We start from the raw sequence: 23199 nt of genomic DNA, 5'->3' as shown, positions 1-23199 counted from the left end.
GAAGAATGCTGTGTCCTCTGAACAGGGGCCAAGAGTGACAGGTGGTGGCAGCCCGAGCTGCATGGCCCCTGGTGTAAGAGATCCTCCTCTCCGTCCCCGCCTCCGTTGCCCGCACCCCTGCCTCTGCCCCTGCCCACCCGGCCCAATCCCTTACAACCGCCCTGGGACTGCTCCTGAGTAGCCGCTGCGAGACAAGCGCCAGAGGTGGCTCCTCTCTGCTCCAGGTACGTCTCTCCCCGTAGTCAGCTGTCCTGGCCTCCTCTTGCCACAGCCAGACAAGGTAACCCAGGGCCCAACACACCTTTCTTCTTTCTGCAGCTAGAAAGACTTGAGTTAGACAAACAGAAGCGCACACCTCCTACTTCATGGCGACAGAAAATGGAGCAGTCGGGCTGGGAATGCAGAAGTCAACAGGTGCTAAGCTAGGGCAGGAGGGGGAGGGAGGAGCTTGGGAAGGGGTGTTTGAATTCAGGCTTGGGCAGGTTCCTCAGAGAGAGTTCTGTGCCCACGGTTTCTCTGCATGGTGCATGGGGAACTCAGGAATCAGGACGATCTCCGGGTAAGGGTGGGTTGGGTCCAGGTCCTGCATGAAGCCCTCCCTGGAGAGACTGGGAGGATAGGAAGCCTCTGCGGATGGCCGCAGGAAATGCACCTAGACACGCTGGGCAGAGCGGAGGGAAGGGAAGCAAGACCCAGCCTGTGGACCAGACCCTCCCACAGAGACCCCGAGGTCCTGGCAGCCCGTCTCAGGGGCCCACCAAGTGGCTCCCTTGCACCAGCATGTGCAAGCTGTTGCCTGGGTGGAGACCTGGGCCCAGGGCTGATCTCTGTCCAGCCTGGCTGGTGGGGTGGGGGAAGGTGGGTGGAGCCTGACAGACATCTCCCTCGTTGTAGACAAGGCTCCTAATAGTGCTACAGATGAAGGACCTCCGGCTGCAGAGAAACACCCCGGCTCCCCAGACCCCAAGAAAGATCCTGACCTATCCACCCTGAAGAAAGATGCCGAAGCCCCTGCCCCAGAAAAAGGAGATGGTGTCCCAGTTCAGCCCTCAACCAGCAGCCAGGGCCCTGAGGCAGAGGCTGACCAGGGTGGGGGGCCTGCAGAGGGCAATGCTGGGCAGCCGGCAGCCCTGCCCCAGCCGACTGAGACAGCTGAGGCCAGTGCCAAGAAGCCCAGTGCTGAGCAAGGACCCTTGGGCAGCCAAGCGCCTGGAGAGCCCACGGTGGGCAGGAAGGCGGCAGAGTGCCAAGCTGCGGCCAGGAGGGGCTCTCCCGCCTTTCTGCATAGCCCCAGCTGCCCTGCCATCCTCTCAAGGTGAATGCTCCTGGTGGGAGTGGGCGGAATCTCGTGGCTCTCTTTCCCTAGGGACACCCTTAGTTCCTCTGTCGGGCACTTTGGTCTCCCACTCAGTGCTGGGGAAGGTAGTGCTGATGCTCAGCTCCCCTCTGCCCCAGGTACTGGCTTTGCCACATTGTCCTTTTGGAACCCAGGACCTGACCAACACTATTCATAGAGGCCTGGAATCTCAGACAGGAGATGTCTGCAAAGACCACCACAGATGCATTTCTCCTCTCTTCTCCAGGGAGGCATTTGGGCACAGAGTTCCCCTTGTTCTGTGGGCTTGGCTCTAGCCAGAGGCAGGGCAGACATGTTAGGAGGGAAGGATTTTAATACAATTATTGCCATAATATGAGAAGATGACTGACAGATTATAGATCATTGTCAAGACTTTCATAGCCATAGCAGCACTAGTCTTATGATGCAATCAGATATGCACACCCAATGCTAATGAGGTCTTAATGACAGATTATAAGCTGTAATAACATCGTATCAATTTAATAATTCTGTATTAGTATCAATTACATCCCAACTTTTTATGAATTGAGTTATGTAATTTCCTCATGGCAACTGCATGTTGATGAACCATATCAACCATCTTACTGTCATTAATGATCTGTGAGTGTGCCGATAGTCACTGTAAAGAGTGCCGCCATCCCTGGATCTTGCACAGAGTCAATCGGGGGGCTCTGGGCAGAGTAGGACCCCTGCAGGTTGCAGAGGAGGTCCAGAAGCACCAAGCCCTGCGGAAGGCCTGGGGTTGGTGGCTGCGGAGGCCTCACCTCACTTCTTACCTTCCAGCTCTGAGAAGCTGCTGGTCACAGAGCCCCTCAGCGAGGCCTCAGAGCTCATCTTTGAAGGGGTACCCGTCACTCCTGGCCCCCCAGATCCTGGGCTAGCCAACGCAGGAGAGAAGAACATCGTGGCAGGGAGCCGGGAGGAAGCTGGAGAGAAAGCCCCAGGCCAGCCCGGCCAGGATAAGGTGCAAGGGGACACCTCGAGGGGGATCGAGTTCCAGGCTGTGCCCTCGGAGAGCGCGGAGGTGGGGCAGGCCCTCAGTCCCGGTCTCGAAGCCAGGGAGGAGGACTGCTTCCAGATTCTGGGTAGGCGGCGCTGGCAGGGGCTGGGCTGCCCCGGGGGTGGGGGAGGGGCCCAATCGGTCTCAAGTGTCCCCATTCAGGGGGTGATGTGCCCCGGGCCAGGCTTCATCCAGGCCACTTGTCTAACTTCACTTGCGCCAGGAAGTATTTCCTTTTGCTGGAAGTGGAAAAAGGGAAATTAAGTGCTCCAAAACACACAGTGAAGATGGACTGGCCCCACAGTCACTTTTGATTCCTTTTTTTTGTTGTTGTTAAAATAAGGTTCAACCAACCAACCAAAATCAGGCAGAATACTGAAGCAACACCAACTGACTGGGCAGTGGAACTGGGGGTCAATCTGTAACAAGCCTCAAATGCAAAAGGCTCAGAGGCTTAAACTATAGCCTGGGAGAGTGGGTCATGGGAGCTACAGAGGGTTCACGAGCTGAGGAGCAAGGTGTCCGTGTGCGGTCAGTGACCAAGGCAGCCGGTCATGAGAGATGGGGCAGACAGCAGAGCGGCCCCGATGGTTGCTCAGACAAGGCCCCCGTGGGGCCACTGGGGCTCATTCGGTGCGTGGCAGAGCACCGAGCATGAGGGCGCTGGGGGAGCGGTGAAAGAGGGTGAGGGCTGGGGGTGGGGGTGAGACGGGGTCAGAAGAGCCCGGAGTGTCCTGACACCCCCTCCAGGCCGAGGTGCTCTGGGAGACCTACCAGCTGGCCTGGCCTGGCCTGGTGAGCGGCACAGTGCCACCCAGACTGGGTGGGAGGACCTGGCGGCTGGGAGGCAGCCAGGGGCCCTGCCTCCTGCCCCCAGCAGCGGCAGAGACCTCCGCCCCGCCCTGAGATCACATCCTGGCGTGACGGGCCCTGAACCTCCTCCAAGGGCCGTCTGATTTATCACCAGTCCGGCTTCCCTGTGGCCTCTGGCTATTTATACAGAGGTTTCCATTCCCGATGACTCAGCCTGTTGGCCTTCAGGGCTCGCTGTTCCCCAAACTGCCGCTAGGTGACGACCTCACCCCACAGATGGTTCCTCCGTGGCCGGGACGTAGGGGTGGGTGGGTCTCACCACCCGCTCCGAGATTAGTTCCATGGGTGCGGTTTGTGTTGGTTAGTCTGATGGTTTCTTTAATGGAAACAAAGATAATATGGGATGGAATCCTCGCATTTATAATGGGGAGTGTCTAAGAAGTCCAATCAGTGACCTCATTGTTCTGCTGGAAGCCAGGTCCCCCTGAGAGGGGCAGAGGCCTCCAAGGTCGTCTTGGGGGGCGGGCAGAACTCAATTCGGAAACTGGGTCCCTCAGCACCTCTCCTGCAGCCAGGTGTCCCGAGGTACCATTTGGTGAACTGAACTTCCCCGGAGGGCGGGGGCAAGCAGGCAGGGGAATCCTCAGCAGCCTGGACACTGACCGGCGACACTGACCGGATGCTGACCGGCGACTCTGCTCTGCTCTGCAGACGACTGCCCCCCTCCGCCCGCCCCCTTCCCGCACCGCGTCGTGGAGCTGCGGCCCGGAAACATCAACAGCGAATTCAGCTTGAACTCCAAGGAGGCGCTGGGAGGGTGAGATCCCCACCCCTGGGGGGACTCGGGGCAGCACAGCACCCCGCCCTATGGGTGGGACGCACCAGGCCTGGACGAGGACACGGCCGCTTTCCACAGGTCGTGCACCAGCTGTCATGTGCTCCTGCGCACTGTCGCTGTGGGGCACAGGTCACTCAGTGCTCCCAAAGCAGACAGTGTCTCCTGTCTGTCTCTGGTCCCAGACCCCAGGGACCCCTCAGGGTGATTCCTGCTCTGTAGACAGCCCTGGCTCCAGCTGGTACCTCTAATAGACTGCTCCCTCCCTGCTGGCTGAGGGCGACTCCAGGGCCCAGCTCGGCCCACCCTAGGCCTGTAAGGGCGAATCCGAGGGCTGTCCTCCCCGGCAGCCTGGCCTGTCTGAGCACATGCTTTGCCTGATCCACAGAGCCACTGCCCTGGCAGGCCGGCTCCCGGCTTTGGGGCTGAGTCCGGGCTGGCTGAGGTGCGTGCTCCCACCTCCCAGAGGAGACATCAGGGCCGGGGTGAGGCAGGAACAGCGCGTGGGATCCGCATGCCCCCTCTGCCCTTCTGAACCTCCTTGTGCCCAGCTACTTCTCTCTCCAGGGGCAAGTTTGGAGCAGTCTGTACCTGCACGGAGAAAGCCACAGGCCTCAGGCTGGCAGCCAAAGTCATCAAGAAACAGACCCCCAAAGACAAGGTAGCAGGGGGACGCCTGGCCCCGGAGGCGGGGACCTTGGAGTGGGCACCTCTCACCTTTCTCCACCCGCACCACTGGGCCCAGAGCCTGGTGTTGGAAACGGGTTGCACTGGTGATGTCACACAGAGTGACAGGTGGACAGACACGCGGCCTGCTGCAGGGCCTGGACACCCCACCCGCAATCCAGACACCGCAGTTCATGAGCGTCGCGGGGCACCGATCCCTGCAGGCCCAGATTCAGTCAGCAGCACTACAGAGAGCGGGCTGCGGTCCCCGCTGTCAGGGGGCCGACACCATGGCGGCGGTGCCTGGCCCAGCTCAGAGGCCAGGAGCCGTTCGTCCCGGAACGGATGACCAAACGCAGACAGGCTCTGAGAAGTGAGGGTGCCATGTGGGGAGGTGGGCCCATCGGTGCCAATGTGGTCAGAGCTGAAACTCAGGAAGAGGGGTATGGGTGAGGGCTAGGGCAAGCTCCTGCCTCTGCTGGGGCTCAGGGAAGATTCCCAGACCAGCTCCTCCTGAGGGAAGGGCTGCAGAATGTAGAGATGCTCTGCGAGAGGCAGGGAGAGTTTCAGGAGGAAGGGAAGGGAGGATGGGGCACAGCTCAGGGGTGGAGCACTGCCCTGGAAGAGAAAAGAAGGCTGTGGGAGGGAAGGCCCCAGGGACAGACACAGCAGGGGCGCTGAGAAGTGGGCTTGTGGGCCTCGCAGGCAGAGGCAGCTGAGTGCGCAAAGGCTCAGGGCCAGCCGGAGCGGAGAAGCAGCTTCAGGAGCCACAGCCCGGCCCCCCTCTGTGGCTCTAAGAGCGGCAGCAGGACTGGTGCTTCCTGTGTGGCTGCGCTCTTCTCCACCCCTGCCACCTGCCGGGCCTGGACCCGGTTACTGACCGCTGCTCCCAGGCCTCTCTGCCCCAGTGCCAGCAGGGCACAGAAGCTCATGGCCCCTGTGCTGTGTGGACTAGGGGGAGCTCCTGTCGCTAACTGATGACTGGGTGATTTTTCTAAGCTATTCTCTGGGCCAGGGGCCGCGGAAACATCAGGGAACTAAAAATGTCCCTGTCTCCCTGTGGCTGACAGGCTACGGTACAAGGACAGGTAACTAAAACCTAAAAGCAAAAAGCCAGGTGTTAGCTACTGAGAAGGGCTAGGAAGAAAAACAAAACCAGGTGAGAGACGGGGGGGCGTGGGGCCAGTGGAGTTCTTTCAGACGAGACCTCCCTGAGGAAGTGGGAGGGGAGGCCTGGAGGGAGGGGAGAGAAGCCATCAGAGCCTCACGATGGCCAGTGCTTAGCTAGCAGCCCTGTCGAGCAGGCAGGAGCGGGAGGCGGAGGCCTGATTTGGAGCATTTGACAGTTTTCTTGGTGTAAGTCTCCTGCCACCACTCCCGGCACAGCAGTGTGACAGCTGGGTGACACTTGCTGAAAGGTGGCTTAGGGGCTGGGGATTTAGCTCAGCGGCACAGCGCCTGCCTGGCAAGTGCAAGGTCGTGAGTTCGATTCCTGATACCGGAATAAAAGAAAAGGTTGAGCAAATTACCCAGCCTCTTATAGTGTCATAATAAGGATAAAATGTTAAGTCTGAAAGGTGGCTTAGACTAGGAGGGCAGTGGTGGAGGAGGGAAGGGACTGGGCTTCTAACTGGCTTTGAAGGTGGACTTTGCTACAGTGCTTCCTGATGGGTTGAAAGTGGGGCACAAAGAAGGGAGAGAAGGGGGACCCTTGCCAGCTCCTGACTCCTGGTCCTGCCTGCCCGGGTGAAGCCTGGCATCCTTTCAGCGATGGGCAGCCAGAGACAAGGCCACTGTGGACTATCAGGGCTTAATCGGGGGCACAATGGACTCACAATTCCTCAGCCCTCCAGGGGAACAGTGGAGCTGCTCTGGGGGGTCTGGAGCGGGAGGGCGCGCTCAGAGCCCAGGGGTGTCTTGGAACCAAAAGCCAGGGGCTTGATGGGAGAGGGGGCCAGGGCACTCCCAGGGTGAGGAGGGCAGTGGTCAGCAGCCCCGCGGGTCTGGCCAGGGGTGTGGAATGGTGATGAAGGCCCGGTCCTCTGGCTTCCCTCGCTCTCAGGAAATGGTGATGCTGGAGATTGAGGTTATGAACCAGCTCAACCACCGCAACCTGATCCAGCTCTACGCAGCCATCGAGACCTTGAACGAGATTGTCCTGTTCATGGAGTAGTGAGTGCTGGCTGTGGGTGGGGGTGGGGCGGGCGCCCTCAGCCCAGCGCGGCCTGCAGAGGGCTCTGTGCACACAGCATCGAGGGCGGGGAGCTCTTCGAGAGGATTGTGGATGAGGACTACCACCTGACCGAGGTGGACACCATGGTGTTCGTCAGGCAGATCTGCGACGGGATCCTCTTCATGCACAAGATGAGGGTCCTGCACTTGGACCTGAAGGTACTGGGCCTCCGCCTGCAGCGGGGTCGGTGTGGGCACGGCCTCGCTCCCCTTCCATCCTTCCTCTCCATCCTCCTTCCAGTCGTAGCCCCAAAGGGTTTACCGAGTAATTATTGCCCAGAGCAGAGAGGGACAGATGGGGCGGGCGGACACGGTCCCAGGTCCCAGTGCTCACGTTGCTCCCAGCCCAGTACTAAGAATTTGTGAGGGTCTGCTACTGTCCCGGGAGCCCCGAGTTCCGTGTCCGCGCATCCAAGCAGGAATGTCGCCTGCCTCAGCACTGGGCTGTGATAGAGACTTCTAGTGTTTGTTCGTGTATTCAAAGCCAACAAATGCCGTTGAGCGCCTGCTGGATGCCAGGCAGCGTGCTGAGCGGTGGAGTTCAAAGGACAACCCAAAGAAGTAAAAATCCTCCCTGCGAGCGTACCAGCTGTGCTGCACCTGGAGTGACAGTGGTGCTTAGCGAAGGAGCATTTACATCCCTTTGGCCAGCTCAGCACCACGCACGCAGCTGCTCAGAGGGAGCAAGCAGGATTTGTGCACCACATCAGCTTCTGCTGTGGGGCATGGCTGCCCAGAGCCCAGGGGCTGCCCCGGGCATGGAGTAGGGAGGGCAGCGTGATGCCGTGTGTGCACTGTCCTTATGGGAGTAAGCGCTGGGGGAGGACGTGCTATGTTAGCACCGTTCACGAGCTGGGTGGTGCTTTCATTCATTCACTTGACAAACACGGGCTGGAAGGCAACACCCAGTAACAAGCAAGGCAGCCCTCGCACAGCATATATGTGTACTGGTTTGTACTTGGGGTTGAACCCAGGATATTCACACAGTCCTTTTATTTTTTATTTTATTTATTTATTTTTTATTTTGAGACAGGGTCTCATTAAGTTGCTAAGTTTTCCAGGCTTGACTCAAATTTACAATCCTCCCGCCTCAGCCTTCCAGGTGCTGGGCTTACAGATGTGCACCATACACCTGGCTTTAGCATAGGCTTTACCATAGGGATTAGGAGGACACGGTCCCTAACCCAGGAAGCCTGTACATTGTCAGAGAAGCAGGCGTTCATAACGTAATAGCGTAAATAGTGTTACAAACCATCCAGAGTGTTCATGAAAATGTCCGTGAGAGGGAGGGGACTCACAGGCAGCAGTGGAGGGGTGCAGGGCCAGCGTGTCGGGGTCTGGCATGGGGCAGGGGATGCTGCGGCTGCGTTTGGCACTGCCCCAGCTGGTTTGGTGTCAGTGCTGCTCTGGCAGGTGTGCGAGCCTCTCTGCAGAGGGCGGCATGGCCTCAGCGTACGGCACGACCCTCACAGCAGGGGGAAGAGAGGGCTTTCAGCAAGGCCAGGTGGGAAACAGGGGGGTTGAGGCTGTGGGATTGCCAGTGTGACTTGCCGGTACCTTAGAGAAGCGGGCAGGGACCCCTGAGTCCCTGGGGAGAAGCAACCCTGGCCCTGAGCTAGGGCAGCTTGGGGACTTGGGAGGCTGCTGTTCCCTGTGAGAGCCAGTTGCTCAGGGCTGGAGCAGGGTCCCTGATTAACGTGCAGTGCCCCAGGCAGACGTCCGCCTTCAGCCTCTGCATCCTAAATGTGTTTTTCAGGAGAGTTGTGAGGTTGCCACCACAAATGTGCTTTATAGTCACGAAAGCTGGGTGTGCCCAGCCTGAAGGTCACTCCCCAGTGCCTGGGCTGCAGGGCCCCGAGGACCCTGTGTGTGGACTGAGGCTCTCCCCAAGGAGCTTTGGGTGGCTCTGTCTCTCAATTGTCCCCACCCCAGGACCTTTCTTTCATTTTCTTGTTCAGTGGGACACGAGCCGCGGGTCACTTGTGTGCCGCTGAGTGACTCTGGCAGCCCTGAAAGGCCTTGGGCAGCCGCAGAGCACAGACAGAGCAGAATGGCGCATGGGGGGGGGGGTCAGGGTGGCCAAGACCTGGGACCAGGGGACCCATGGGACCCAGGGGACCTAGGGAACCCTGTCCTATGTCACTCTACGGTGTGTGGCCTGTGCACCCAGGGCATCCGTCTCCCGGAGGTGCTGGCTTGGTGTGAAATCCCTGCCTTTGAGCTGTTGCTAGCTGTAAGATTTGCCCTCTCCTACTGGGGTCAGGCCTGTGTGCTTGTGTTCTAGCACGGGACATGGGGCCTAGATGACTTCGTTTGCACGCTCACCTGTGCATGGGTGCAGCTTCCCGCTGAGCCCTGGTTGAGCACCTAGTGGGTGTTTTGTTAGCATGAAGGTGGGGCCCACGGAGGCGAAGCAGTGGGCCCTGCCCTGGAAGCGTGCCCAGGATATTGTGTGCACCACACTGTACCCTGTAGAGGGCACCAAGGGACTCAGTTGGTTGGCAGCAGTGTGGAGCCCACAGTCCTGGGTGAGTGGGAGCTGGATCTCAGCACACCTTGAGTTTTATCTCAAGGTAACAGAATCCGCCTTACAGGATTGTTGGGAGTATGGGTGAGCACGCTGTTGACATTCAGTGACGGTGTATACCTACAGGCTCAGGAGGCTGAGGCAGGAGAATTGCTGGAGCCCTGGCAACTCTGTAAGACCCCATCTCAAAAAAAAAGAAAAAAGAAAAAGAAATTAGGTGACCAGAGCCCAGGGTCAGTCAGGGTCCCTGAGTGTGCCGGGAGCAGTGTGGCTTGGCTTCAAGGGCTTCCTCTGGCAGCGCTGAGCAATGTTTTCAGCAGCACTTTACGCCCTGGCCTCCCCTGCACACCTCTCTTCTGCAGGCTTCAGTGTCCCCAGCCCAGTTTCTAGGCTTTGTTCTTGCACAGCCTTGAACAGAGGGAAATCCCCTGGGCCTGCCACATGGTCCTGAGATTTGCGCCCTGTCCTCATGTGTTGGGGCCGTGCTGTCCCTGCAGAACAGGGAGCAGGCCGGCCTGATGGACCTGTCACCCTGGGCCTCTGCCTCGGGAGCCAGGGTCTGGAGCGGACCTGGCAGGGTGAGCTGGGTCAGAGGCCAACCCGGGCCACACCTGTCTCCTCAGCCCGAGAACATCCTGTGTGTCAACACCACGGGACACCTGGTGAAGATCATTGACTTTGGCCTGGCGCGGAGGTACCACCTGGTGGGTGGGGAGGGCAGGGCTTGGGGAGGGGAGAGGGTGCCAGGAGTATTCTGGGGGCACTGAGCTCTTGATGTCACCCCAGGTATAACCCCAACGAGAAGCTGAAGGTGAATTTTGGGACCCCGGAGTTCCTGTCCCCTGAGGTGGTGAATTACGACCAGATCTCCGATAAGACCGACATGTGGAGTCTGGGGGTCATCACCTACATGCTGTGAGCCCCAGGGGAAGGTGTTTCTGGGGTCGGTTGGGGCACAGCGTAGGCAGTGGAGATCAAGACAGGCCTTGGGGTCTGGTGAGGTGGCCCTACCTCCCTCATCCCCCCGGATGTGCTGAGGGTTGGGAGTACTAGGGACAACCAGGGAAGGAGGCTCTGTACCCATTTTATAGATGGAAAAACTAAGACACCCTGAAGGCATAGCATCTCAGCTCAAGGCTCTGAACAGCAGATTTGGGGTGAACCAGGGTGGGAGCAGAGGGGCAGCGGGCAATTTCTGTGCCTTTGCCACATGCCTTGCACTCATCATTTCTCATCTTCACCATAACCCTGGGAAGCTGGGGTGATTATGCCCATTTTACAGATGAGAAGAGTGAGGCTCAGAGAGGGGAAGTGACTTGCCCAAAGTCACCCAGCCAGATTCAAACCCAGGTCTGTCCCACTCGGGTAGCTGGGGGTCTTTCTAGCATATGGTGCTGCCTCCTAGGCTCTGCCCCCCGCCCCTCCAACTCAGCATGTCTGGTCTCATCTCCCTGCCCACTGCCCCCTCCCTCCAGGCTGAGCGGCCTCTCCCCCTTCCTGGGAGATGATGACACTGAGACCCTAAACAATGTCCTGTCTTCCAACTGGTACTTTGATGAGGAGACCTTTGAGGCCGTGTCAGATGAAGCCAAAGACTTCGTCTCCAACCTCATCGTCAAGGACCAGGGGTGAGGCTCACCTAGGCCCTGGATTCTGTGTGTGCAAGCTCACTGTGCCTGTGCATGAGTGTGCGTGTGCGCGGGCAAGCTCACAGTGTGCGCAGGCTCATTGTGTGTGTCAGCTCCTCGCACACGTGCCCACAGCACGGGAACCAGGCCTGCAGGCTGCCGGCTGGGCACCTCCCTTAATCGATGTGCTGCTCTTCTCCACAGGGCCCGAATGAGCGCTGCCCAGTGCCTGGCCCACCCCTGGCTAAACAACCTGGCGGAGAAGGCCAAGCGCTGCAACCGCCGCCTCAAGTCCCAGATCCTGCTTAAGAAATACCTCATGAAGAGGCGCTGGAAGGTACTGCTGGCCAGGCGGGAGGGCTGGGCTGTGGGCAGAACCAGGGGTCCTATTGCTCAGGCCTGGCCCTGTCTGGAAAACAACACTGGCTTTTCTCTGTCTGCCCTGGCCGGGCTCCTTCCACCCGCCCCACCATTCCGGGCAGGAACACCCACCTGGGGCTGGGGCTGGAGCTTGGAGAAATATCTCTGTTCCCATCACAGGCTCCCTTCCTTCATTTTTCAAATATTTATTGAGCAGCTACTATATCTAGGCAGTAGGACACACCAGTGGATAATGGAGACAGGATCCCAGTGTCTGCCCTCACCCTGGCAGGATTGGAGAGTTCCTGGAAGCGTTAAGGCAGGGCTCTAGAAAAGAAAAAAAACGGGTCACCCAGGAGTGTGCCAGGGGAGAGGCTGGGAGCCTGTTTCCTATCCTGGCTCAACAGAAGAGGAAACTGAGTCTCAGAAGTGGGAGGAGCTTGAAGGCTGCTCAGCAAGCCGTGGGATGGGCTGGAAAGAGCTCTGTCTCTCAGAGGGAGGCTCTGCCCGGGAGCTGCCCTGCTTCTCACCAGAGCGCAGAGCGGGGAGTGGGGGAGAGGTGGCTGAGAGGTGCGTGTGAGCAGAGACCCAGAGGGCGGGGTGAGCCAGGCAATGTGCGGAAAGGGTATTCCAGGCAAAGGGAGCCGCAGTGCCAAGGCCCTGTGGCAGAGCCCCACTGGCCAGTTTGAGGGGCGTGTAGGAGGCCAGGATGGCTGGGGTGGAGTGAGCAACGGGCAGGAATGTGGGCAGAGAGGAGCAAGCGGCGGGGTGGGGAGGGACTTGTCCCCCACGTGAGAGGTGAGCTTTCCACTCGAGCTGATTCTGATTCGCCTGGTGAATGGAAGGATTCCCAGACCACGAGGTGTTGTGGCGCCCCCTGTGGCCAGTTTGGGTAGCGCAGCCCTGTCCTCTGATAGCCTGAAGGGGACATTGAGGACATCCAGCTGTCCTACACTTTCTCCCCTGTGCCAGTGCTAAAGAGGATTCCTTCTTCTCCTCCCCTAGAAAAACTTCATTGCTGTCAGTGCTGCCAACCGCTTCAAGAAGATCACCAGCTCAGGGTCCCTGATGGCTCTGGGGGTCTGAGGCTCTGAGGCCTGGACGCAGCCGCAGAGTGGCCGGGCTGAGGCCACACAGCCCAGAGGCCAGAGCAGGCAGGCCAGGTCCCTGGGACGGGCTGGCCAAGACAAGGCTGCGTCAGGCCCGGAGGCTCGGGGCTCCCCATGCCCCCACTCAGTGACGCTTCCTCAACGCCAGCTGCCTCGCCTGGAGTGTGGCCTGGATCCATCCTGCTAACTAATGCCTCCCCAGACAGGGCTCAGGCCCGGCGGCCGCACCCTAGCCTCCGGGGGCCTTGAAGCCGCTCCCCAGCCTTCTCCCTAGCTCCGCATTTGTGTGCTGCCCTGGTGGCCCTGTCCCACCTGGGGTATCCTCGGCCTGGACTTGCTCCTGCCTGGGGTGCAGTAGCTGGGGGTCCTACACGTGGGGCTTCCGAGGTTGTGGATGGGAGGCTTCTGGCGGGTCAGAAAGACAGCCCAGCTGCCCGGGGAGACAGAGCAGGCTTTGTGAACAAGGACCTCTGTGCCCCGCCGCCTCCACTCCCAACAGATAAGGCACCATCTGGGCCGGCCCGCCCCCGCCCACCTTCTTTGTGACCACCAACACACAGGAACTGTGGGAAAGAGAGGGCGCCCAGCCTGGGCCCGGTGGAGGGGGGACAAGAGGCCTGGGGGATGCGGAGACCACCCCCGAGCCTGCCTGTGGGTGGAGCCTGCCCGACCCACCCTCTGGGTCCATCCCGCCTCTCTGGGCCCATCCTCAGCCTAGATGACTGGGTCAGCAGGCCAGGAGGTGTGTGAAAGTCCCTGGGCAGCCCCCAGCCTGCTGTCAGCTTGTGCCCTGTAAATAAATGTACAGGTCGGCCGTGGCCTCCTGCTCTCTGTGCGAGCCCCTGTGTGCGCTCACAGGCAGCTGCAGCTCACTGAGCACTTGCCGTGTGCTGGGCACCTTAGTGCCTCTGTCTGTGTGCACTGTGGCTCAGGGTGGGCTGCCCCGTGCACAGTCTGGGTGAACCTATGGTGCGCATGCTGCAGTGGGCTGTTTGTGTCATTGAAAGCTCAAAAAAGTTCGCCATCACTGCTCTAGGCAAACGGCTTCCCTGATTTGTGCCTCAGTTTCCTCACCTGTTAAGGAAGTCACAGTATGTATGGGGTACTGACCGTTGGCCAGGCTCTAGCTAAGGATTTACCCAAGATATAAGCTCGTCCCTCCTCACAGACAGATTATGAGGTATTGTTATTTCCACTTCACGAGGGAAGCTGAGGTAGTGAGGCAGGGTGGAACTAAGGTGGCTGATGGGCGCCACAGTCCTTCAGAGGCAAAGCACCGGGGGCTGTGCTGAGCGCTGGGAGGTTCTGGGGAGCACCAGTTTTCTTACCCTGTTCATCAGAAGAGGAAACTGAGGTTCAGAGATGGGAGGAGCTTGAAGATGTCTCAGCAAGCCAGGGGCCCGGCTGGAAAGAGCCCTGTGTTTCCCAGAGCGAGGCTCTGCCCAGTTGCCCTGCTTCTCACCAGAGCATGGAGTGGGAGCAGGAGGCAGGGTCTGCAGGGGGCCACAAGGAGGGGGACAGAGCTGTTCTCTGCTGCTCCCTCTCTGGCTGAAACCTGCCCCACTCAGCCAGCCTCGCAGGGCAGGGGCTCCCTCTCTGGGCTGGCAGAACCCTGGTACAGTGGAGCCTGGCTGGCTGTGAGGACAGCGGAGCCGGAAGGGCTGACTGGGGTTCTTGCAGGAGTGGTGGAGACAACAGTTAGCATGCTGGGAGCCCTGGGTACCTGGTCACCTTGTGGGCTTGAAATGGCCAGGATGGAGAGTTGTGAGCATTTCTCAGACAGGCACCCCAGCCTCAGGGACACTTAGTCTCTGGCTCAGGATCACACAGTGGGTTAGCGGTGGAGACCAGGCTCAGAGCCCCTACTCCTAATCACAGAACTGTCTGCCTCCTGAGAAGCCCTGATGAGCCCAGGCTAGAGCCCCTGGCCACCCCTTCCGTCACTCTCCCATCCTCACCCTGTCCTGCCCTGCCTCCGTAGGCAGGTACAGGGTCCCGATCGAGGCAGGTGGCACTTAGGGTTGGGAGTGGGGGCCTGAGCCCAGCTCTGGCAGTCAGGAGCTTGGAAGCCCGAAATCCTGGCTTGTGCTCTTGGGGTTGGTATGTTTGTGGGCAGGGCCCCCAAAGCCCTGATCTCCAACCACCCGCCCGCCGCCTGTACCTGCCAGCTGGGTCAGGCCTGTGGTTTCCTCTGAGCAGCTCTCTCGGCCTCCCTGGCCCCCACCCAGGCTGAGCCTTGGCCACACAGCGCGATGATGAGGGGTGAGTCACCGTGTGGGGGAGGGGAGGAAATGAGATCCGCCAGAGCAGACATCCAAAGCCTGAATCTAGCTGGGGAAATCGAGGCCAAAAACAGGGAAGGCCTCTTATCAAACACTGCAGCAACTGGGACTAGAACCCAGGACTCTGGACTCCTAGTACAAACCTCAGTTTCCGTCTCTACATATGAAAGTGATAACTTCCGCCCTTCTCTCCTCTGCCACACTGTAACAGTTGAGAGATGGGACAGGGTGTCATTCACCATGTGTCACAGGTGAGGAGACAGATTCAGATGGAAAGTGACTTGCCCAAGGCCACACAGAAAAGGTCACCATGTCCTGGGCAAAAAGCACACACTGAGAACCATGAACAGGGGTAATGGTTTCCCAGGCCCCATCTCCCTGCAGGAGATCTCTTGGCTCTTATTGATGAATCAGGAACCTACTTTGGGCCTCCTCTGTCCTGGAAGCAGAGGATGTAGGTCTGAAACTATGGGTGGAAATATGGATTTCAGTGAGATTTGGCTCTCACTGGGGGCAACATAGCTGGGGCCCGGGCAGGGCTGGCTCTGCCTCTCTGCGGGCGTGGGTCTGGCCCTTTTGCAACCAGAGCTCCATCCTGGGCAGCTGCAGGGAGAAAGACTGTTCCTCCTAGGGCTGTCCTGGTGGAGAGACGGAGCCCGTGGCTGATTTGGGATGAAGCAAGGCCCAGGGTCAAGGCTATGTGCTTCCCTACCCCTTGTCTAGTTTGCAGGGCATGGGCCCCTTCTGTGTGTCCATCCTAGGGCCCCTGCTGGGTCCTCCCTGCAAGGTGGCTGTGCCTCCCTGGCCTGGCCCTGTGGACTAAGAAGGGTTAACAGCCTTGGTGGGATAGCTCCTCCCAGCTGGGCCCGGCCCAGCAAGCTCTCCTCCAAGACCGTTTCCTGCCTCTGGGCCCTGGCCAGGCCCACAGTGACCACCCCCAAGGGTCTGGAAGCCACTGGGGCCACATCTGGTTTGGATTACACCAGGGCTGGTGACGTTGCCTTTTCCTGTCTGGGTCTAGTGGCCTCAAATTCCACCGGCCACCTTGGGCCCAACAAGGCAGTGGTGGGAAAAGATTCTGCCAGTGACGGGGCCACCCCAAGGGTGGGAAGCAGCTGGGGCTGTCCCAGGGATGTGCCCACCTGCCCAAGGGCTGAGCTGGGCGGATGCCCGTGCACCTGCTCTGCCCATCCTCCTTCCTGCCCTCACTCTAGTGGGGAGGAGCCATGGGGCACCAGCACCGAACCTGGGGCTTCCTGGGTCCCGATTCATTCCATCTCTGCCCTAGGAGTAGGTGTTTTCGTCAGCAGACTTTCCCAGGAAACTGAGACATAGGGACATATCATGGGCTTCCAGCCAGTGAACAGTGGAGTCAGGACAGAAGGCTGGCAGTGTCACTCCCTCCACATAAAGTCCCCGCTCAGGGCAACCAGAGAGGAGTCCGCCTTGCCCTCAGGGAGCTCCCGGCCCCCGGGACCCCCGTGGGAGGGTGGCAATGGGGGAAGCCAGCGGACAGGGAGGAGGCGCAGACCGCGTCTCTCCTCTCCTCTCCAGTGGGAACGACGCCCGGGGTGGGTGCGAATGATGCGCAGGCTTTTCCCGATGGAGAGGATGGTGTCATGGGCCCAGGGGACTGCGTTCCAGTGGGGCTTCTGTGGAAGATGGAGCAGGAAGAACATTGGAGGCATGGCCGGGAGCCGACTCGGGGACAGGGAGCCATGCAAGGGTGTTGCGAAGGAGGAACATGGCCGCGCCCGTGCTGTGGACCGATCCCTGCCGACGGGCGGCGGGCGGCAAGCAGCGAGCAGGGGAGGCCAGGCCAGGAGTGTCTGAGAGGCTGGGAGACAGACACGGAGCGGGAAGCGCCGAGCGCAGATGCCTCTAGTCAGATGGGCTGGTAACAGAGAACAGAACGGGGTTCAAAATTACTTAATTGTCCTCCCTGCACCTCAGTTCCCCTTCCGCAAATGGGGTAAAGCTAGTGTCTGCTTCCCAGGGTCAACCCAGAAGTTCCGTGAGGGGAGGGGTGGGCCTGGGTGAAGGCTGCAAAGACTGTTTGTTTCACGGCAACTCCTTCAGTCCCTGTCCCACTGTTCTAGGTGCTGGGGACAAGCAGCGAATAGACAAAATCCCGGACACCATGGTGTTTCTTCTGCTGGAGGACCCAGACACTGAAGAGCAGTAATGAATGGAGAGCGTGTAGGTTGGGGGAGAAGGAATGTGGGGGTCAGGGAGGGGTCCCAAGGGCGTGTGATCAGTGGCTCCAGGATGTGAAGGGACAGACCGCTGGGAAGAGGCAGAAGGGAGAGCCAGAGCAGGGCCTGTGTGGACTGAGGAGGGGCCTTTCCCATAGGGCCTGGGCCAGTGCTGGACGAGACAGGAGCCCCGGGGCTCCTTGAGAGTTAATCCATGGTGAGTGGATGGCTGCGTGAGCGAGACTCTGTGGCTCAACTCCACACCTTTGCTGGGTCCTACTGTGTGCTGACCTTCAGGCTGGAGAGGTTGGCCAGGTCCTTGGCCCCTGACTGTGCACCAGAGTCATTTGCACTGCAGCAGGGAGGGTGCAGATGGGGCCAGCATGGGGGCATCTAACCAGACCAGGGTCGGCGGCTTCTCTGAAGGAGTGGTGTTGGCTTGGCTCTGGGTGCTGAGCCGGTGGGAGGGAGCGTTCCAGAGAGGGGAGCAGTCAGGGCAGAGGCCCCGGTGTGGAAAGGGGGCCCCCGGGAGCTGCTGTCTTCAGGGAGTGGGAGCCCCAGCCTCTCCTCTCTCTGCTAGGACCAAGCGAGGAGGCAGCCCGGCCCTTCCGGCAGACTGTGTGACCACATGGGCCTCTGGCCTGTTTTTAGCCGTGGAACCACTTCCTCCTGCTCCACCAGCTGCCTCCCTGAGTCACCACCCTGTTCCCAGCGGGGAGGGAATTCGGCCCCTCTGGACCTTCAGGACGTAGTTTTTGCCATGTGTGGAAGAAGGGGCAGAGAGGACCGGGCAGAGGGCATGTGACCCTCCGGGGAGACTGTTTTTATTCCAGTTTCATTCCTGTTGACTGACTTGTATACATAGCATGCAGGACGGGATTTCAAACCTACTAGTCCTGGTATCGTTATCCCCATTTTACAGATAAGGAATCAGAGGCTCAGAGAGGTGAATATACTTGCTCAAGGTCACACAGCTAGGAAGTAGAGAGGCCAGAAACTGAGTCCCTTACCTTTTTTGTATATTAGTCCTTCCTCCTTCCACCTCTGCAGCAGATAGACACCCCCTTGGCAAGCAATAAGTCAGGTTAAGGCGGACATGCCTAGAACCCAAATACCTATTTATTCCACTTAACAAACACTGATACTATACTTTCCCTGTGCCACTCTACAAATATTAACTTGTAACCCTCCCAACTCCACAGGAGTAGGACTGTGAGTGCTCCCATTTACAGATGAGGAAAGCACAGAGAAGGGAAGCAACTCCCCCAAAGTCACACAGCTAGGAAGTAAGGGGGCTGGAATGTGACCCAGGCAGCAGGTGCTGGGAGGGTGGGAGCCTGTAATCTGTATGGGGAAGGGACAGGGATGGGGATGTTTGTGCTGCGGCCTGGATTCCTGGGCTCATGCACTCCCAGGAGGCCTGGGTACACGCCCTCTCTCCGGCACCGCATGCTGTAGGTGGAGCGGCTGGGATGGGGAGTAGCTCTGGCTGAGGAACGCCATTCGCCAGGGAAGGAGACAGTGGGAGTGGGAGCCACCCAAGATAAGAGGGTGCAGGAGTCTGAGGAAGGCCGGGCCTGTGGGTGCGGTGCCTCCTGGGGGTGGGAGGTGCTCCCTGAGCTGGGGTGAACCAGGCCGAAGGCCAAGGGGAGAAGCTTCCTCCGGCCCTTCAGAGCTGCTACACTTGGGCTCCCTTTCCTGGAATCCTGTGGAGGGGTATTCAGAAATTGGGCAGGAGGTGTCCTGTCAACCCTGAAAGTCCAGGAATCTGAGCAGCTATGATTCAGAACTCTGGAATATTCTGAAATACCACTGATTCTACCATTTTAGGCTTTGCGTTAGCCTCATTTTGCAAGGAGACTCAGTGTCCCTTCTATTTTTTTATGGTGTTGGAGTGGAACCCAGAGCCTTACACATGCTGGGCGATCGCTCCACCACTGAGCCGCCCCCCCAGCCCCTAGGGGTCCTTGTCTTGCCCTAGCCTGCTGCCACCACCCACCGTGCCTGGGGTCCCCTCCTTGAGACTGGCGGCCTCTGGTGAGAAGGGCCCTGCAGGCAGACTGGGATGAGACGGCCCCATCCCCTGAGAGTCACATGGCGAGGGCAGCAGAGGTGGTTGGTGGATGGGTTGAGAGACGGCTCTGCTCTTGCCTTGCCGTGTGGCCCTGGGCACGTCACTACCTCAGCTGCTTCGTCTATGCCAAGCTGCCCCTAAGCCGGCCCGTCCAGATGAAGAGCACTTGCCGCAGCGCCCACCCAGGTGGGGGTGGTCGGATGGGACCCGGAGGTGTCGGTTGGTCATGGAAAGAATGTGAGGGCAGGAGGCCTGGTGGGTGGGGTCTCCTGGCTGGGCAGTGCACGGAGGGCACCATGAGATCATGGCATCTAGGCCCCCTGGCCCGGCACCTTCCCGGATGGGACCTCCTCCAGGCTGTCAGGCCCTCCCCTGGGACTCAGACCCAGCGTCAGGCCGCCCCCGACCCCACCCAGCAAAGGGAATGAAACCCAGGCCCAGAGAGGAGGGCACTGGTCCAGGCTCGCATTGCAAGGCCAAAGTGGGCGCTGGGCCCAGGGTCCTGCTTGGGAATTCGGGCCGAGAGGCTTGTCCTCATTTCTTGACAGATGAGAAGTCTTTGCGGGGGGGTAGGGAGTGAGGTGTGCGGGGGAGAAGGGTCATGCCCAGAGCGGGGTGGGCACCTGGTGTGACTGACCCTGTTTCTGTTCGTGGTCACCCAGGGCAGGGTGAACAGGGCGTCATCCCAGCTCAGCGGTTAAGCCTCCTGGGGGCTGGGCAGGATGCTCTGCCAGGCCTCCCGCTAGCTCAGGACTGGGGCTGGGAGGGCACTAGGGTCACAGGGCCCCATGGGAATGCACCACAGGGAACCGCGCCAGGCAGGCAGAGGCTGCCTTCCCTGTCCCAGCTAAGGAAGAGCCCCCACCCTGACTCTGTTCCTCTGCCTGCCCGTCTCTGTGCTCGGTGCACTCGCGTCCTCCCCGCCGTGTACTGCCCTGCGGGGCAATGCGCGGCACCCAGCTTCTCCCTCTCCTCGGCCGAAGCCACCTGTGGGAGGCGGGGCAGACCCTCGCCCTCACTGCCGGATGGCTTGGGGCCGGGGTGCAGCAGGCACGCGGGGGTCGCCTACAGCTGGCCAGACTTCTTCCCAGCCCCTTCCGGCTGCAGTGAGCCCCCGCCCAGCAGGTCCCCCTCCACCTCAGCTCTGGAATCTGTGGGAACCAGACAGTTTGGGCTGTCCAGCCGGGCTCGCTTCCTCCCGGGCCCCGGGGGACCTGAGAGGGGCGGAGGGAGCCACAGAGGCTGAAGTCAGCATGGCCAGCTGCCCAAGGGAGGCCTCTGGGAAGACTGGCCCGCCTGCCCAGTGCAGGGGTCTCCAGCTGTCTGCGTGTCACCTCATGAGACATTAAGACCCTCAGACCCTACACCAAAGACAAAACTGGGGGTCTCGCCATCATCCGTTCTCTCTCATACCCATGACCCAGAGGAGGGGACTGAGGCTCCAGGAGGAAGGCACTGGCGGCTGGGCGACAGCGAGGTTTCGGGTTCCTATGTCTGCTCCGCTGATGAGTGCCACAAATACCCCATGCTCCTGTCTCCACTCGAGGAGACAGCTAGAGAAGTTTCCAGTCTAGGGCATGGTCACTTCTAATTAGCACTCAGGACAGCCTTGCCCCTGCCCTGCCCCAAGAAAAATGCTTTTATCAAGTCACCAAGAAACCTCTGCCAGTGGGGGATCCAGGTGAGGACCCCACTAATGCAGGCAATCCAGAGGCGGGTGGTACTGCCTTTGACCTTGGGGTCCCTGTCCATACATGGGGGAAGGCCAGGCCTTCTGTCCCTGATGCTCCAGGATTTCAAAAGAGCCCTTCCTCCCCTGGGGGCGCCGCCAGTCCCGCCCTGCCCATTCTCCACCCTGTACCTCCCTCAAACCACAGGGCAAAGCTACATACACCTGGGTGCCATTCCTCTTGGCCACCCCTTTGCCAGCCAGAGTTGGAGCTGGCTGATGAGCTCCGAACGCTTAGCCTCAATCGCACCACTGTAAACGGGGCTGGCATTCCCATCACCCGGTGAGATGGCAGGTACTGGCCTGGGAGAGAAGAGACGCTCCGCTGGTCACCATGTGCAGGCGTAGTTTGGGGCTGGACAGCCATGCGTCCCTGGGGGGCCCAGCCTCCCCCCACCTCTTGGTCACATCCATCCCGTCTGCCCCCATTCTCTGCCTTCCCAGGAAACTCCCTGAGAAAGTCCCCAGCAGGAGAAAGCTCATGTGAGACATTTCTATCTGGGGTCCCCATCTCTGTCACACAACCCCACAACAGCCACCGCACAGGGAACCCAGCATCTTCACCCTCAGCCCCCCACCATCCAGCAAGCTGATCCTTATAATCACAATGACTTTTATTGGCTGGAGAGCCACAGAGTCAAGTGTAAACAACCCCACGTCCCCTCACCCCCAAGTCTGGTAGTCCCGATGGCCTGGCTGAGTGTTGGCTGCTGTAGTCCTGGCTTTCCATCCTAGCTGACCTTGGCCTGCCAGGGATGGGTCCCTCAAGAGCTCTCCGGGACCTAGAGCCAGGCTCAGCCTGGAAGATGTCCTTGACAGGGCCCTGTGGAGATGAGGCCATGTCACTCAAAGAAGAACACTCCTGGTGTCCGGTATAGGCAGGGGGGCAGCCCCAGTGGGTAGCCAGAGCCTCCCTGGACAGGGAAGCCCCCTGCAACCCAGGGTTCCTTGGGTTCAGCTGGCAGGGGCAGTGGGGCCCGGAGAGAAGCAGGAGGGGTGGGTGGTGCAGGGGAGGGGGCTGCTGAGGCCAAGAGGTGCTCCAGGCCCGTGTCGGCTCCCATGCAGAAATTCAGTGCCTGCAGCCGACACTGGTAGCTGCTGCCAATGCCCGCCTCTGGGATTGCTGCAGGTGTAGGGACCTTGCTAAAACCCTCTGCCTCAGAGAAGCCAGCAGGAAAGCCAAACGCCGGGCAAGGGGAAGACGAAGCGGCCGTGGGGAGATCTCCAGGGCCTGCAGGCTTAGCTGTGAGCATCTCTTTGGGCTCCACAGGTGGCCGGGGCCTGCTGTCAGCAGTTGCCGGGCACATGCTGGCTGGTACAGCCCCCATCAGACCCCCAAAGTTTAGGCCTTTGGGACTGGGCAGCTCTGGCGGGAATGGGCACTGCCTGCCAGTCATAGCATCGGGGACTCCCGGGTCCTGGCTGGTGGCTCTGAGGGGTCCTCGGGGTGCCTTGGCAGAGCCCTTGGTGGCTTCAGCGCCGGCCCGCCGGGTGAAGCGGCGTCGGCGTCGGAGGAAGCTGCCGTGCTGGAACATGTCGTGGCAGTCTGGGTCCAGGGTCCAGTAGCTGCCCTTGCCTGGCTTGCGGTCGTCGCGGGGCACCTTGACAAAGCACTCGTTGAGAGACAGATTGTGGCGGATGCTGTTTTGCCAGCCGGGCCGGTTGTGGCGGTAGAAGGCAAAGCGGCCCATGATGTAGCGGTAGATGCCACTGAGCGTGGCCCTCTGCCCTGGTGAGCTCTGGATGGCCATGGCGATCAGGGCTATATAGCTGTATGGGGGCTTGGTGGGTTCTGTTGCAGGGACCAATGGCCCTGGTGGTGGTGGCGGCTGCTGCATGCTGCCCAGGCTGGCGGCTGCTGGGACCACAGGGGCCAGGCACAGGCGTCCAGGACTGGTGTCCGGTACAGCCTGCCTGGGCTGGTTAAAAGGCCCACTGGCCCAGCCTCCCAGCCTAGAAAGGCAAAAAGGGGTGGGCCCACCAGGCTGCCCTCCCTCCGGCCCTCACCACCTCCTGCAAGGCCGGAGAGGGGCGGGCAGCAGAGGCCAGGGTGAAGCTGGGAGCAGCTGCCAGTTGAGGAGGTGGGAGTGGGAGGGAAGGGACCAAGACCCTCAGCCCACAGGGGCTGGGCTGCAGGGGTGGAGAGGGACAGGGTGTGAAGTGGAATGAGACAGGGACACAAAAAGAGGCAGGAATGTAAGAAGCTGAGACAGAAACAAGACAGAGAGGCAGAGCCACAGAAAGAAAGGTGAAGATCAGAGAGAGACAAGCAAGATGGACAGAGACGGCCAGAGAGACACAGACACAGAAACAGGTAGCATCCGGAGAGATGGGTCACTGGGAGGCAGAAAGAAGGAGCTGCAGACACGCAGGTGCAGATGCAGCTGCGGGT

At 60.0% G+C, this 23199-nt stretch overlaps 2 protein-coding genes and 1 long non-coding RNA gene across 3 annotated transcripts; 1 reads left to right on the top strand and 2 right to left on the bottom strand.

Annotated features, from left to right (window-relative positions):
- The first annotated feature begins 117 nt into the window (after positions 1-117).
- On the top strand, positions 118-13346 carry Mylk2 (myosin light chain kinase 2). Its single transcript, XM_005384893.2, has 13 exons — positions 118-224; positions 319-414; positions 895-1315; positions 2141-2442; positions 3882-3987; positions 4573-4666; positions 6734-6843; positions 6921-7062; positions 10054-10124; positions 10217-10345; positions 10906-11058; positions 11263-11395; positions 12424-13346. Exons 2-13 carry the CDS (start codon positions 366-368, stop codon positions 12502-12504), a joined length of 1791 nt encoding a protein of 596 aa, XP_005384950.1. The 5' UTR covers positions 118-224; positions 319-365; the 3' UTR covers positions 12505-13346.
- On the bottom strand, positions 11402-14840 carry LOC106148483. The gene is made up of 3 exons (XR_001233974.1): positions 14689-14840; positions 13856-14020; positions 11402-11745 (listed from the first exon to the last, which is right to left on the bottom strand). It is a non-coding gene; the product is annotated as an uncharacterized LOC106148483 (long non-coding RNA).
- Positions 14841-21403: 6563 nt separating this feature from the next.
- Positions 21404-22720, bottom strand: Foxs1 (forkhead box S1). Its single transcript, XM_005384885.2, has one exon. It carries the CDS (start codon positions 22643-22645, stop codon positions 21650-21652), a length of 996 nt encoding a protein of 331 aa, XP_005384942.1. The 5' UTR covers positions 22646-22720; the 3' UTR covers positions 21404-21649.
- Positions 22721-23199: the final 479 nt, after the last annotated feature.

Source organism: Chinchilla lanigera, unplaced genomic scaffold (assembly GCF_000276665.1).
Source record: "Chinchilla lanigera isolate Chin_1 unplaced genomic scaffold, ChiLan1.0 scaffold00021, whole genome shotgun sequence".
In the NCBI taxonomy this organism is placed as follows: Eukaryota; Metazoa; Chordata; class Mammalia; order Rodentia; family Chinchillidae; genus Chinchilla; species Chinchilla lanigera.
Note: the sequence above shows the minus strand (reverse complement) of the source record. Positions and strands in the feature narration are given on the sequence as shown.

Bases quoted from the DNA above. Each gene is read 5' to 3' on its own strand.
- Foxs1 (XM_005384885.2), bottom strand. From the start codon at position 22,645: ATGCAGCAGCCGCCACCACCACCAGGGCCATTGGTCCCTGCAACAGAA.
- Mylk2 (XM_005384893.2), top strand. From the start codon at position 366: ATGGCGACAGAAAATGGAGCAGTCGGGCTGGGAATGCAGAAGTCAACA. The intron at 415-894 runs GTGCTAAGCTAG...CCCTCGTTGTAG, and splicing joins GGGAATGCAGAAGTCAACAG to ACAAGGCTCCTAATAGTGCT. The intron at 11,059-11,262 runs GTGAGGCTCACC...TCTTCTCCACAG, and splicing joins CTCATCGTCAAGGACCAGGG to GGCCCGAATGAGCGCTGCCC.